The sequence below is a fragment of the Halichoeres trimaculatus genome, unplaced genomic scaffold (genome assembly GCF_033239565.1).
Source record: "Halichoeres trimaculatus isolate MK-OKI-2021-1 unplaced genomic scaffold, fHalTri1.1 fHalTri1_scaffold_9, whole genome shotgun sequence".
Taxonomy (NCBI): domain Eukaryota; kingdom Metazoa; phylum Chordata; class Actinopteri; order Labriformes; family Labridae; genus Halichoeres; species Halichoeres trimaculatus.
The window spans coordinates 24,293,408-24,310,276 of NW_027437188.1; the positions used below are offsets into that span (position 1 = coordinate 24,293,408).

General features: G+C 42.5%; 1 protein-coding gene across 1 annotated transcript in view; it reads right to left on the reverse strand.

The window, feature by feature from the left end:
• Window positions 1–16,815, reverse strand: part of ppm1lb (protein phosphatase, Mg2+/Mn2+ dependent, 1Lb) — a 59,265-nt gene extending 42,450 nt beyond the window's left edge. Inside the window, exon 1 of the mRNA XM_074679335.1 lies at window positions 15,917–16,815. Coding sequence (XP_074535436.1) covers window positions 15,917–16,315 — 399 coding nt within the window. The 5' untranslated portion in view covers window positions 16,316–16,815. The remainder of the gene's footprint in view (window positions 1–15,916) is intronic.
• Window positions 16,816–16,869: the final 54 nt, after the last annotated feature.

Below are 16,869 nucleotides of genomic sequence, written 5' to 3' on the forward strand. Positions count from 1 at the left end.
AGTGTGAGGGAGAAGATGAAAAACAGGAGAGGAGGTGGGAGAGCGTGTCATGGCTTTTTCTTGGACAGAGGGAGAGAAACTGGCCCTGTGGTGCCGCGGCCTCCAGTCTGACAGGTTTATGACCAAAAGATGAAGGGAAAAAAACCTCCACTGGCACCTCTGAACCTATCTCATGGTTTGATGTACAATTTGCTTCTATCTGCGAACCATCTGCTTCACACAGACTCTTAAGGCTTGGATTTTGAACAAATGTGCATTTTTGCCGCACCACATGTTTGAAAATCTGAGGTTAGGGGCAAGGCGTCGTCTAACTATGGATGTCTTCTTCCTCAAAAAAGAAATAATACTCTTCTTCTGGCTTTTCATCCACCCCTGAACAGCAGCTTTAAGCTCCCTCTTCTGCAATCTTCACTTTTACGTCCAGAAGTCTGCAGTGCTTTTATTTCTTGGCTACTTTGTGAATCTCCCTCCTCTCCCCAACCCCCACATACTCTCATATTCTCTTCTGACCCAACTGAGGACACTCACTATCATCCCCCTCTCCTCTTAACCTAAATGAAGCACCTCTCCTCTTCTGAGCAGCTGGAGGTAAAGCATGATGCTGCATAAGCTCATTATAGTCAAGAAGTCAAGAAGAGGGCGACGCACAGACTTCTGAGGGCAACATAACACGCAGGTACTGCATGTGTATACCAGAAGGAGTGGGAGGATCTAAAAATATCCAAAGTTCAGAAAGGGAAGGAGGAATTAATTGGGAAGTAAACAGACAGAAGAGCGGGAGAGGGATGATGAGAAAAAAAAAGAAAGTGAATCCACAGGGAGAACGTATAGTCTCAATCTCCCCAGTGGGATTAGTGTAAATCTAATCTGCCCCGCTGTCTCTTCCACTCCTTTTAGCCTGGGCTTAGAGACGCTCTCAGGAAGAGAGCAGGAAGCCTAAGAGCCTTGAGCTGTTAGCATTAGCTCACATCACCGTAAGCTTCCTCTGCATCACACTAATCAATTACCAACCCTGCTTATCTGCCTCTAAACTTCCCATCCACTCAGAGTCATCACCAGCTCATGAACCAACCACACACACACACACACACACACACACACACACACACACACACACACACACACACACACAAACACAAAGCTATTGCTATTTCAACACGGACTCATTTACTAACACACAATATGATGGATTGTGTGTGCTCTGCTAATGGGCATCAGTCTCTGCAGCAGCCCATCATCACAGTCAAGTTTTCTTTTTTTTTCCAACATACATCTTGATGTGGAAACCTGCTATGACTGCACAGAAAAATGATAGATGGAGAGAGCCGGGATGGAATAATCTTTTCTGGGTCATCTAAATGATTGATGAGTAAATGATTTACAATATATTGATTGATTTAGTCTTCTGCATTTTGTGGAGGTTTCTCTCTGCAATGGGAGTGATTGGTTTTGCAGAATGTTAGACTTCAGATCAAAAGAAATTTTTAGTCTGCAGACTTTAACATGAATCAACAATGGGTTGATTGTGCACACGGAGTCCACGAACAATTTAAAATCAACCCCCTTGCTAGAGGACTCCAGAATTAGAAAGTTTGCATCGAACAACTCCTGATGCTTCAGAGTACGCCTAATCTATAGTGGGGATTTCTTGTTAACCCATGAGGTGTGGGCCATAACCACAAGACAATACTGGCACCAGGGTTCAGTCGTTATTTCTGAATAACTGTTTATTGGCTAAAAAATTGAATAATTATTTTTCCATTATTTTTACCAGCCCCTGGTTGTGATGTGATTATACCACCAGATGGTGTTTGTGGGGCATCTAAAAACTGTTTGATTTTTGCAGTTAAGAAAAAAAAAATCCACAATAACATATCATTTCAAAGCACATGAGAAAGCATGGGTGACATGTGCCAGTTAAACATGTGCCCTTTAGAACTGAAAGGAGCATAGAAAGACTTCTGCAGAGTCAACAAGCTCTGTAAGGAACTTTAAAAAAGAAAAGTTGCTTGAAACTTTGCAGGGTATAATCAGGATACGTACTTTCATATTTAACTACTCTACACAATTTGCACAGTCGTTAAGTGGAGCTTTCACTTTTTATGTCAGCAGGGATGAATCATTCAAATGAATAGCAAATATTTGACTGCGATTGTCGTTTAGCGCTGCTGAAAATTTCCTATCCCCTACAAGCGCACCATGATACTAGGTTTTACCTTACCACAGATTTGCATCAAAAGATAAAAAATATTGCAAAACTGTTTTATAAAAATTGTTTAACTTTGTAGTTAAGGATTTTAAATCAGCTTAGTTTATTTACTGCTTGGCAAGATTTGTTTCTTTTCGCATAGTTGTTAAAAAATGAAAGCCATTCTGCAAAGAAGCCTGTTGCTGCCACGCCAGAGAAAAAGAAAACCCATATCAGCATCACATGGTACTGTATTATCACGTTATAACAGTTAAATTATTAATTAATAGTTCAATTCAATTAAACACAGTATTACACTAAATTATGAAGTTAAAAGTTGGTTACTTATGTTGTCCAGCTCACGTCTCAATGGAGAAACTATGGAGAACAGAGAACTGGATGAATATGTCTCATAAGACTCAGATGATTTGGTTAATTTCTGCTTCATGCTTTGTTGAAGACATGGAGAGATTCTTCTGTTATTGAGAACTGTTGGTGATTTAATGATAAGGATGCTTACACCATGCAGCTTGAAATGCATAGAGCTCTACAGAAGTAAAAAAATCAGTCCAGCCCTTTGGCGATAGCTTTGTTTATATTGACAAGCTAGATGGGCATGGCTCCGCACAAGCTGCACCAGGACAATGCCGCCAAAAACATGTCACAAAATAAAGACATATTTCAGTATCATGTAATAACAGGATAATTAAGTATCACATAACAGCGTGAAACTTATGATGTTACAACGTGATTCTGACATGTTTGTTTTAATCCCAAGATATGAATAAATACTTTACAAGGCCAAAAAAAACACCAAAAGCCTCACATATCAAGCTCTAGTTGCTAATGTAGCCCATCTTTGACAAGATAAGTACAGGTGTTCTCACAAAGCTGCTTGTTGTAGCTTGTAGCCTGTACTGACAAACAGGTTGAATACAAAGAGATTACCTATAAACTCATTTCAGTGTAACTGATGAACATGTGAGCTTCAATCTGTTTCTTCACCTCTTTTCCCCTTTGCTCTTCTCTCTTCAACATCATCTGTTTTTGCCTCAGGGCTAAGAACTTTATCTCACCCTTGTGCAGCAGATGGTTCATCAGACTGCCTAACCAGTGTTACACTGCCCCGCTGCACCCTGCTCAATGAGGGCATTGAAAACGAGAGACCACAGAGGAAAACAACGGGGAAAAAAAAACTCTTAAAGGGTCATCAATCTCAAAGGGCCACAATCAACAGAGTGTGGCACGCATCCAGTAAGACCAGGCTACACACACAATTACACATACTCAGCCTGAGAATGCCCACAAGACACACACGCATCCCCCATACTCCCAATTTTAATCACAAGCACGGATTAATGACAGTCTTTGGAGGGAGATCTGGACTTTTATCCCATGAGCCTTCGGTACAGTGTGAATTTTTAAGACAAGGTTTGAAGGTTTGTATCTAGCAGAGAATAGAAACCACGTGAAAATTTTAAACATTCATATTATCTGCATTCCTGCTGTCGGGAAGGAGTGATGTCTGTGCAGCATATGTGTGCAGCAGATCAGCTCCAACAAACGTGTGCAGAGGAATGATTCAGAAAAACTCAAAGAGAAAAGCAAGTCTTAAAGTCATCGAATCACGACGTGTGAGATAAAACAGCAGCAGGAAAACACAACCAGGAGGCCTGTATCTATTGACCAGGATGCACCTGCTTGAACCACAGGCCCATCTGGCCAATGTAAAGAGAGGAAGAGCCACAACTGTGAGCGCCACGAACATCACAGCCCGGTCTTTGCGCACACAATCACACCAATGTCACTAACTCCCAACAGCTGCGACTTACTACCTCCTGTCAGCCAACATTCTTCTGCCGCCGTGCCTCACTGCCAAGACGGGAAGGCAAAGTCCAAACTGACTCATCTATTTTCCCAATCCAAACAGACAAACAAACAATTGTAGAGCTGGCGGTGGCTGGCTCGCAGACTTAGGCCCCTATAGTCGGATTTAAATCGTAGACGATGCTCGACTGAAAAAACAACATTCTTTTATTTCAGCATTTTATGTAACCGCATTCTAGCAGCAAAACAAAGTGTAAATAAGACCAGTCAATTCCTGCCATGTGATTAGATTTAGGGCCTGCTAATCAGCTACACACCAAAACAAACATCCTGTAAGGCTGTGCAATCTAACGGCACTGCTATGGACAAATATAGCAGTGCTGGAGGCGAGCTTTAAGCGTGCAGAGCCAGGCTGGCTTCACAACCTCTACAATTGGATTTTAAACCTACACTTCCAACACAATCAGCATGTTTGGCATTTAAAACAGCTAACGCATCACATGGGGTAGAGTATGTTAGCACACGGACGCTGAGCGACTGGAAGTGGCATGTGGCCGAGGAGCGAGTGTGGGCACAGCAGGGGCCAGAGGGGGGAGATGCTATAATAGGGGGGAGGCAGGTTGACATGGCTGTGGAGATGGAGTTTTTGTGGCACATTCATCGACTGCCAACCCCCTCGTAAGAGAGGGGAGGAGGAGGGGAGAACAGGTGAAAAGAGAAAACAGGGTGATGGGAGGGTGACTCAAAGGAGGGGGGATTGGCAGCTAAACACAACAGCTCCATTAACAAACCAAAGTCGCCTCACTGGGAGAGGAGTGGACAAAATGGGGCAGCGGGAAGTAAAAGCTAAAAATCCTGGTGCTTCAACTTCACACATAACTTCCCTCACTGCAAGAAAACTCAACACACACTTTGTTACATGATGATGTATGAGGGAGATGACCTTGTGGCTTTCCTCTTCTTGGAGGTGTGCGTATACTTGGTCAGGGAGTTTGAGAAGAAGTGTTTGACAGAATGGGTGTTAAATTATTGAGCAGTCACTGCCAGTGAGGAAGGACTTCACACTGAGGCTGAAGAAGGCGCTCTTATCTGGGTCTACATGCTGCTGGCAAACACACAAAAACCTGTCAAAGAGACACACACACGTATCAAACCAAAGGGAGTGGACATTCTTTTTCACCTTGGATTTTTGAAGAAGCCTCGATATTTGTTTTGTGGAAAATGGATGAGGATGGAGTGGAGAAAAAGAGATTACAGATGTTTAACTCCAGGGCTTAACATCTGACAAGCAACAGCCCCATTCATGCACTTTTCTGGTGTGTATTACTCCGTGACTCCACTCCTCAGTCGTTCCCTGTCAGTCCTCTCGCTGCAAGGAAAACAAACCTCACCACTGGGGTACAAATTACCAAAAGGTCAGAAGACTTCAGCAGAACCCTCCAGCTCTCCTGCTCTCTTCTCTGCTGTATAAGTATTTTCCAGCAGAACATGACCTCCCATGTGCTTCTTACTTTCCACTTCACTTTTAACCAAGGCAAAGCTAAAAAAAAAATTTAAGTGGAGTGGAAGCTTTTGCCACAAGTGACAGAGGTAGGCACAGGATGATGAGTAATTCCACTGAATTGTCGTTGAATTAATTCCTCTTTTTCTGCCCGGTGAGTCAACGCGCAGAGTTAACTGCTGGCACCACCAGGAGTTCAGTTCCAATCAAGGACTCTTCAGTGTGTAACTATAGCTCAACTGTTGATGCTTCATCCTGAGCCTGGTGGTGAAAAGACTGTCTCCCTATTCAGTGTACTAGTCATTGTCATGTCATAGCTCCTCCAGCAGTGTGAGTTGGCTCCTGGCACCTCCTTCACAGATTCACCCTTTGTCCCAAACTGATCACTCTGGGGCCAAACTTTGTTCATGCATCATCCATCATCCATCAGGAGCTCTGGCGTTTTGAAGCTCTGTCATCTTAAGCCCAATAATCACTTCCCCAACAATCGCCAAAACCCATCTGCTACAGTCTGACAAAGAAACTGTCTGTGGAAGCGGTAGCCAACCTTTGGGGGCTCCCAGTGGAGCCATGGGGTTGGGAATGCATGACTTCTAGTCAATACCTTCATCTCTGTGTCTTTGTTTACAGTCCCAAAAGTAAACTTCAAACAGAAGGTATTGACTTGTAGAAATGAGGTCTCAGAGTGGTTGTTAGCTGCACGCAGATGTCTGATTCTAGAAATTTATTTCAGTTATTGATGTTGCTGCTAAGAAATTCTTGGATAACTTTATGTTTGCTCTGAATACAAACTGTTTTGTTGCTCAGGGGTTACCAAAGCAGGGGGCATGAAATGCCTTCCAAAATCAAAAAGTATTTTAGAATCAGAAATACTTTATGATCCCTGAAGGGAAATTATATTTCAGACTGCATATTTTCTCACAAGACTCTTGAGGTGACTCAGCCAGGATAACAAAGTATCAGTTGCCGCTGATTATCTCAAGAAACAATATAAACACATAGATGGATAATTCTTTCATAATCAGCCGAGTTACAGATCTTTTTGGAACATTTTTTTTATGATTTATATTTTTATTAGAGATTTTTCTTATAAACGGTGACAAGTAATCACACAGAAACATAAGAAGGACATTAGTCAACAACGACACAATTTAGACAATTAATGAAAGTCCTACATGGCTCTGCCAGATAGTGAGAAGAAACAATATTTCTGTGTGTACATTTTGATACTTGTAGGTAAATAAGGTAACAAAACAGCAAAAACAAAACACTTACAAAAAAAAAAAGACATGTGACAAAACAAGTAAACTTGTACTGGTAGATCAATGTTAGTCATAGCATTACAAAGCCACAGATCTCAGAGTTATGTTTCTTAATGTCAACCATACTATAAGGGACCCAATCTATTTAGTCAGCGCTTCTCTATAAAGTCATGGTAACATCCCCACTTCTGGTAATACTTCTCCACCCTGTTTATCAACCTAAAGGACAGTTTTTCTAAAGCATCTAGTTTCGCTAACTGGGTGAACCACAGAGATGGTGCAGGAACCTTTTTGGAACATTTTTAGGATTGGACTATTAGTGTATACCCAAGGCATTTGGTTGCTGGTTTCCAGAACCCATTTTTGGGGCCATGGAGGAAAGGTATCCAACGCATGCTAAAACACTGGTTGAAGATTTTACTCGTACCATAAAAAAGACACCACCCCTGAATCCAACCCTGGGCCTAAAAAATCTGCCTTTTTTTTCTCTTCACACTCTTCTTAAAACAGAGAATCCTCCTTTTAGCTCCACTTTGGTCCCCACCAGCCTTCGAGGGGAATGCAGGCTAACCCTCTATTTACAATGCAAAAAAAATGAAATCTTATCAAGTGTTTTTGTCTTTTTTTAAGTAGAAATTGTCTTCTTATACTCGATATAAGCCACTTTCAACTTATCAATCCAGAAAAATGTCTTGTTTCAAGTTATCAGAGTACAAAAATGAGGTTTGAATCACTTGTAACCAGTAAAAAAATCTGCCAATGGAACAAGAAAAAATTGCTTGAAAATTTCCTTGAGACTAGAACAATGTCTTAATACAAGTAACTTTTCTCTTGTTCCATTGGCAGATTTTTTTTACTGGTTACTAGCAATTCAGACCTCATTTTTGTCCTTAAATAACTTTAAACAAGACATTTTTCTGGATTGGTCATGTGAATTTGGCTCATATTGAGTCTAAAAAGGAATTTTCTACTGAAAATAAGACAAAAACACTTGATAAGATTTCAGTTTTTGCAGTGTAGTGCACAGAGCACTACCCTTACTCTCTGTGAGCAGGGAGGGTCTAGAGGTCAAATCTGCTAGGTGCTACACAGAAAACCCTGAGCAATGATTAAACTATAGCTATGACTAAATATAAATTAACTTTTTGAGGTATGTTTAGACATGACTTGTTTTATTTGTATTTAAAGGGAGCATGTATTTTTTTTATCATTATTACCTTAAGTTGTGAATCTGGACTTAGAGCCAACAGCAACAGCAGAATAATTTGTTTGCAGATAAGATTTGGCAAATTGTTCATACTCAGTTCTGCCACTCATCCCACAAATGCATGTTCTTAGAAAATCTGGCACCATTTAAAAAGGAAATAAACAGGCTTACCATGGACATAAGAATTATTAGTCTATGAAGAATCGTTAAAACAAAGAAATAATCCTCCAAACACAATTGCCCTCCTTTAATACTTTATTTCTACAGACAGTAATATAACAGCTGTATGGTAACTCAACAACAGCTAAAGTGAAAATAGAGAAAGTCAGTGCCCAAACACCCCACGGCCACCCCTGCATATGCCAGTGCACTGGCTTGGCCACTCTGAAAAAAACTGTCTGGACATGCCTGCAAACGTGTGGTCCTTTGGGCTTGGTAAGTTCTGCGTCGCTGATTTTTAGCATAGTTTACAGAAGTGGCTGCTTGCTATGGCGAAAAACAGCAAACAGTCTGGAGCCACAGAATTAAAAGTCAGTTAAGAATACTGCTTTTGCTGTTTCAACAATTCATTAATCGACTTTGTATTTAATTTCTGTGACTCATTCATCATCAAGTCATAGAAAGTAGCCAGAGGCACCCACGTCATGTGAAGTAGTGCGAAGCAGGTGTCTGGTCCTGATAGGCCGCAGGCATTTCAGTCTCTCACACTGACGTCGTCTCTCCCTGGAAGTCCAGATAACAGCCCGTTGCCCCTCTGATCTCTGTGTGACTTGTCGACTTCCATGAAGGAAAAGTAGAGCACCTTCTTTTGAAGGCTTCAACACACATAAATATTCATACGCTCACACACGCATTGCTGCCCGTGGTCTAAACACACACACACATAGACACACACACACACACACACTCTGTCTTCGTTTGCTCTCTGTCTAATCCTGTAACGCCAACAGAGCAATTAGTCACATACCAGCTCTTTCTTTCATCTCTCCAGGGAGAGCAGACTCAGGAGGAATTCAAGCTGCTTAGTATCTTAACTATGTAACTCACCCCATGCTCCGCGAGTAATACACAAACATGAAGATAAGCACATTAAAGCACCTCATATTCAAACAGCAGCTTCTCCAGTTGGTGGATATACTTCACTGTGAGCTGAGGACAGGGGAATGTGCTGCAGCACCGCTTCAGCTGCTCTTAAGAGTCCAGTCTGCTTTGAAAATCAAAAGATGAGTAATGAAGTTGAAACTAAAAATGGACATCAGCCTGAATATGACGCAAAGCCCAACTACCGCGAGGCTCTAATAAAAAGAGGATCCCTTTTGAAATGGTCATTGTTTTTGTACTTCTAGCGCTCTTTCTTCCTCTCTACTCAGCTGCACTCTGCCATCACCTCCTTCACAGATATATCTATCAAAGCCCACTCACAAACAAACACCACTGATTGAAGCAGCATGAAAGAGAGCTGCTGAGATAAAAATCAACAACAACAACAACAAAAAAAGGATGGCAAAAACAGACACAGTGATCGAGTTAAACAGATTTCTCTTTACTCTACAGAGCTGAGGTGATTCTGCAGTGCCCGGAGCCACAGCCTGACAGTGAGGCAGGGAAGAGCAGAGTGTGGCTCACCCGCTCCATGCTGGAGAGGAACAAATGTCTCATGTTGCAGTTATATAGACGGAGAGCCCGGGGTTATCACTTTCATGCAGGTTATTCCCATATGTCACCCAGAAATCTATCTCTATTTAAGAGATAAACCCCTCGCTGAACCTCCGTTTAATGCGACAGAGGCTGCTCATGGATATATACACACATTAAACACTGATTTTTAACACTCTGGAAATTCAATTTGGATTGGTGTGTGTGTGTGTGAGAACGAGAGTGTATGGTGCAAACGATAGGAAGATTTCTGGATGTTATTTCTTTCCAACATTTGTTTGTCTACCTGGTCATAGCTGACTGGCTTGGGTAAGGTGTTAAAATAGTTACAGAGCTGAACTTGAAGGACTTCTTTCCAGCATGCTGGACTAACACAGGCCAAGTTTGGCAGTTTTCAAAATTTTCTGTTTATTGCAGGGATCTCAAACTCAAGGCGCAAGAAACCATTTCTAACAGCCCGCAATTCGTTATCAATTCCTAGAGAAATTTGGCCCGCCATGTTCATGGCCTGTTCCACTGTTGGGCCCAGGGAAGAAATACCCAATTTCCAAGATGACTCTGAACGCACCATCATCACTGCATGAACCCAAGAAGGGATGAAACAAATGTTCAGCATGCTGCCAACACCCACAAAACATTGTTTTAAACTGGACGTCTCTTTCAAATGCCAAAAGAAAGGCTGATATTGAGCATAAAGCATTCTATTCCCTAGGCGCTGCCCGAGTAGCTGCCTGTTGCAGTAGCTCTCTCTTCTCTGTCCGTTTCTTGTAATTTTTTCGTCTCTTTTTCGTCATCTTTGTATTTGGAGTGGATCATTACTTTGTATGGTTCATTGTTGGTCATAGACACCAAACTTTTTGTGGCTTCAGCGATATTTTTACTACTTTTCTCCTGTGTTTGTCTGGAGATCCTACATGTAACCATGGCTGCATTGTTTACATGTGAACTCAGCTGCTAGCAGCCTGTAGCGTGTCAATGCTAACTAGTGTAAGGCTTAATGATTTCCCTCAAGATGAGGAGGCAGAGGTGAGGACGACGTGCTGGTTCTCGGGTGTGAGCTGTGAGGTGACAACATGGACCTGTCCTTTCATCCATCGTTGTTGGGAACGTGGGATCTATCTCTAGTGGGATGGATGAGCTAGCCGTACTAGCCCAGCGGCAGAGGGGCTGCTGGAGGGCAGAGTGGCATCGTGCTGTTCACAGACGTGGCTAACGGAGCTGACATCGGACGCGGCACCACATTGGAGGAGCTTGGCCTGCTGTGGTCAGACAGGATCCAGGGGACAGAGACTGAACAGACTGCTGGGGAGGCTCAGTCCTGGACCCTGTGGAGGTGGAGACTGGCTGGGCTGGAGAGTGGTGGACAGGCTGTCATCATCTATTTTCTCGTGGACATTTTTGCACTTTTTATACACTTTCTTACTTTTGTTTTATTAAATGCTGCTGTGACTCCTGAATTTCCCCTCGGGGATAAATAAAGTATTTTCTATTCTATTCTATTCTAAAGTGTTTCAGGAGAAGTGGGGGAACAATTATTTCTGTAGAGTTTCACACCCTTCTCATGTGCAGAGAGAGTTGGCTTTCTAAGAGGTATAACCCAAAGAGCAACATCCAGTTTAAAAAAAATTAAGCCTGTGCCGAAAAGCCAATGCCAAAGCAAAAAAACAAAAAAATTAAAAAACGCAGACTTTTACAGCATTAAGAAAACATGTTCAAAGCCTGGTTCTCAAAACGGCTTGTGTCTGAATAGCTAATTTCCCCATCTGCAAATACTGTGTGTGTGTGTTCCCAACTCAGTGGTTTAAAGGATATTAAGAGAAGATCCTGAGTTTAGCCAATCAGAGGTGCAGCTCACCGACTGACAATGTCTGGCGCCCTATAGCCGTTAGTGTGGAGGCTCAAAGCCCGCCTCGAGTCAGCACTTCCACGCCGACAATTGGCTTTATTACGCTGCAGAAACAGACGAATTATATCCCTGAGACTACATCCATTTCTTATACAGTCTATGAATATAGCTTGAAGCAGCATTATTCAGCTAAACATGCTAGAGGTGGGCAATACGGAGGATTTTGGTATCAATCTGATACCAAGTAAATGCAGGGCCAGTATCACTGATACCGATACTGATACTGATACCGATACTGACACCGACACTTCTTAATATCTAAGGTTGATGGATCCTCAAACTGGGGACCTTAATGTGTTTTGTGATTTTTTTCTTTGATTATGTTGTTCAAACCTAGGACAGAATTTGAGCAAAGTTTAAAGGTGACTACAAATTACTTTAGTGTCATGATAAACATTTATGTTTAGAAACAATACAACAGAAACAAAACAGATTTGCCCCAAAACAGTGTTGTGTGGTATTCTTTTCTTAGGAAAATAACAGAGTTGAAGACTACAATATGAAAAATATATAAATACAAGTTCCCCCATTACTGCGCTCATTTTTTAAATAGCAAAGTATAGAGAATTATGTACAAACTAAAACAGACAAAAAAAATATTTTTTTGGAGTCTGCTCGCTTGTTTCCCTGATGCCGCTGAGCCACGTGACGGTGCATCATCAAAAACCAGGAGGGGGAGTGCTGTGACACAGCAGCACTTAGACACAGTCAGGTTGCCACTTTTATAAAACCACAGCAGTCAGTGCATGCAGGAGAAAAAAAATTAAAGTAAAGCATCAATCGTATTACACTGGTATCATTTGATATCACTACCAACATTGGTGTCAATATAATCGATATTTGGATTGATGTGCCCACCTCTAAAACATGCATAGCAGTGCACAAAGTACCAGGATGATGAGCAGACACAACGAGCTGCACAGCTTACAAAAGAGCCACCAATGCAACAAAAGGTATCCTAGAGAGCAAGATAGGAGGCAAATCAAAGAACAGGTCAGGACTTGTGGTGTCCATCTTAAAGTCATACTGAGTAGCCCTCAGTTAATTTGAGTTCAAGGCCCCTGGTTTATTGTACTGCAGTTATATAACAGCACATATATAAATAAGCTGTTCGATGTAGATGGAAATCAATTTAGCTTTCTAAAGTAAAACACGTACACCAAACAGTCTCTAATAAGTCACACTTTGAGTGTTCAAGCCTCACACAAACAGGAAGGTAAAAATAACAAGTTGTGGTTTCCAAATGAGTTCACACGCTCTAAGCTCTTCTTGAGGACAAACATTGCATGCTAGAGTCAACTTCTGTCATTTCAGGCTGCCAGAAAACGGAAATGCTGCAGGGTATTAAGCTGTCGGTTGAGAAGAAATAGTTCTGCCATGCATGTGTTTAAAACTACAAGTTACTGTTGTCACATTTCTGTTTTCTTAAGGATTAAACAAAGACAAAGAACAAGTGGATTTATTAACCTTTGGACGGAGCGAGGAGTGCCGTTTCCAGATGGAGCTGCTTGCCTGCTGACCAATGCAACATCATGCAGTCATAAGATTGATTCAATCTTTAACTTATAATGGCAAAAAGAAAAAAAAAATCTTGAATTTGGTGTATTAAGTTTTTATGAATGTTTCACCGTGTAAAAATCCACTTTGTGCATAATTTTCACAGATGTGATTGCTTTGCCACGAAGTGCTAAAAACACAGTGATTATAGCAGGTGCTGTGATTTGTAGCTTTCAAAGCATTCATCTACAGAGTGAGCTCTTTCACAACAACACGCTACCTGCTTTCACGATTACTTAGGGATGATCGATAGTGTCACTCTAAAAGCATAACAGTTTGATGCTGAAGGAAATATTAGTTTATAACTTTTTGAAGCCAAAATAAAGAATATTTTTAGGCTAATTTCTTGTATCGTTTTAATTAATCTCTGATTAACTGGCACACTCAGATCCCAAAGCAAAAACATGCTTCATGTCTGTCTATTACAGGCTTCCTAAACAGTTTCCAAGGCCTGTAAAAGTAGATGCCAATTCTAAGGAGCTAAATAAATACGAAGACAAGTCTTGACATTTCCCTAATGACTGTGTGTGTGTGGTTGGGATGAGCAGAGTGTGTGGGAAGAAATGAAAGCGGCTGACACCTCGCTAACTAGCCAGCTGAGGCAGCCTGTATGTATTCCTGGTGTTGCCTCAGGCCCCACAGCATCTCTTCTGCCAGTGGCTAGAGGGAACATCCAGATTCACTAAAGAGAGGAAGTTGTTTCTGAGCGCTGCTGTCTGGCAACCGTTTTCCTCACACTTCAAAAGAAGGCGTGGGTACGAAAACAGACCAAATTGTTGCCTATGGACATGCTGTGATAAAACAACCTCTCGCCTACATTGGTAAATCTGAGCCTTCTCTTCTTTCTCTCACTCTCACCATTGATGCTCTCCCACTCATTTCTCCTTCTTCTGTCACATGCACATACATATATCCTCTATTTTTGCCTCTTTGTCTTTTAACCATATGTGTGTTAGCTACAGCAGGCCTAGCTAGGTTAGGCCAGCAGTCTGCTGAGAGGAACTCCACAGAGGAGAGAAGCATGGGGGAAAGGCCGCAGGGAAAAAACAATCCAATGACCACTTTTGGTCAAAAGCTGCAGCAGTCAGCACAGAGGCCTAAAATTTAATTTCCCCTTAAAAGAACAGCTATCCTCTTTGCCTTTGCCTGCCTATTTTTAGCATGTTATCGCTCAGCCCCAATCAGACCACAGCAGTCAAACTCAGAGTGAAGATGGTCGCTGCCTGTCAGGCTCAAATCAGCAGGAAGTCTCTTGATATTTAGCACCCACTGAAAATGATGCATGGAAAAGCCAAAAATAGGGAGAAAAAGGTTAAAGATGGAGAAACACAGGATACCCTGTCACTTATAGTTTCTATGGAACTCCACTGTATTTATACTGTCAGCTAAGATCGAGTGATTGCACTAAGCAACAATCCCAGTGTTGAAGAAAGCTGTGACTTCACAATAAATCATTGTTTTTATCCTCTCGCAGAGCTACTGCATCATCTCAGATGCTCTTTGTCCCTTTGACTGTCATCTTTTTCAAAGCTTTCGCTGGGAATTGCTTTGTAAAGACATTCCCTTGCTGCCATGAATGTATTGCAACACTTGTGCCCTGATGCCAGAAAACAATTCTATAAGAAAAAGAGATTTCTTAGCTTTGTATTGAAGTGGGGTGGACAGTTAGCAGCATATCAGTGATCTAATGACCCACTTCAGTCCTGCTTTCCCTCTCAGATCTGAGCTCAGCTGAAGCGCACTGAGCTCATCCGCCTGATTCGTGGTATAATCGTGTTAGACTGCGGTGCCTATGCACTGCATGCATCCAAAAAATTTGTTTCGGCACAATAAAATGAGTTATTGATATTTCTGGGTTGAATTTATGCTATAAATAGACAAGATTGAGTTGCCATGCGCTTTGGAAGCAAACAGAGCAAGAGTGGGTGAAAGTGTGTGCAGAGCTGTAGCAAGAATTTATGGACTCCTACGCACCGTCAAGAATTCTTGGTTACTTCTCAACTTTTCTGCAAATACTTGATGAGCAAGGCTGGATCACCGCTTGGATCCGGGGGGCTCTGAGATACAGCATCTTACTTGTCAACTAATTTGTTCTAACTCAACATGCTGCCTGCTTCAGATAGGGTTCAGTTTGATACCTTCGTTTTCATTCAATCCACTTGCCATTTGTGTGCAAAGTGTGTATACAAAGTGTCCACTCAGTACTTTTTGGAACCCCTGGGTACCATAATGCATGTGTTTTATCTGTCTTTTTATGACATCACTCAGAAGTAGACGGGTTTACACTGCAGTTGGTTGAAAGCCAAGTGTGTCTCATGCAGATGCTACAGGGTACTTTGTGCATTTTTATGAGAAGCTGGCAGTGTGTGAAGACTTGGGACTGAAAAAGAGACACACACACACAAAGTGTAGGTTTTAAAAAAGAGATACTGAAGGCTCCATTACAATAGGTCTTTGATGGTTTGGGAATGAAAACGAGAATGCAAAGGGATAAATGTGTATTATCTATAACCATATGAAACAACCTGTCACATTTGCACTTTCATTCTGACTGCACTGAGGAATCTCTAAAAAAAAGCCACATTATTTTGGCTTCACCTATAGCAACCTATGAGCTTAATGTTGGAATGTGGCCATTATTTAACACTGGACATTTTCTAAACTTTAAGAAGTAGTTTAGTAGTAGCATCCAAACCAGGCATCTCCCAAAGGTTGCTTTGCTGTAGTTCAACTTCTTCAAGGATGAAGAAATTGGAGGGCTGTAAATCTGTTGAATGTCGTGTGGACTGAAACCTCCCCACCCCTCACTCACCTCTCCCCCGTGGCCGTCAAAAATCCCAAATATCGACGGATGACTCTTGTTGACGAGGTCAGTGAGCACCTCGAACCGATCCTCCATGTGCTCTCGCCGGCCTTGGATGGAATACACAGCCACGTTGTTGCTCTTGAACTCCCAGGTCTTGGAGAACTGTGCGTCCAGGACGTCCAGCCCCCCGAACCGCTCATTCTGCATCATCTCCGCCACTTTCCCCTTGACCATCTTGACCGCATCCCGGCTGGACTTGACGATGGTCTTCACTTCATCCGTGTGGAAGAAGTAACTCCACAGAGCCAGGCTGATGCACAGCAGGAACAGGGTCTCCGGTCTGAGCAGAAAATAACGCATGATCCTACCTAGCAGAGACAGCAGGGTCATTGTATCCTCTATCATTTATTTATTTACACGCAGGAAATCGCGGCAGGTTGTGTGTCGCGCGCCCCCGCCGCAGATTTCAGTCCATCGTTGGTGGCGTCAGCGGCTTGGTAGCGGGGAAGAAGGAACATTTAAACGAGGTTTACACGCCGAGACATAAATATTATCCTGACTGAAAGGTTGACACTTCACTGCAGCCAGACTCACCGGGTAGGAGGTAAGACAGCGGGGAATAATCACGGTGCTCTGGCAGTCCCTCTACCATGCAGCCCCGCAGTGAGCCACCAACGACTGCCCACTGACCACCTGAAGCGGTCTGAGAACACCAACTCTCCGGACACAACACGAAGGTCTTCGTTAAATAAAGCCAGTGTGTTGTTGGCTAGAGTGCAGCAGTGGGCAGAGCCTCTCTTCCGAGCCAGCCCTGCTGCTGTGCTCCCAGTCCTGAAATAGTGGTCTGCGTTGAGACTGACGCTTACATTCCCAGCTGCCACACTGCCTGCGACTCTCTGCTGGTGCCTGACTAAACAGCGGTGCTGCCTTCAGGTGTAGCTCGTAATAAACCGAGATAC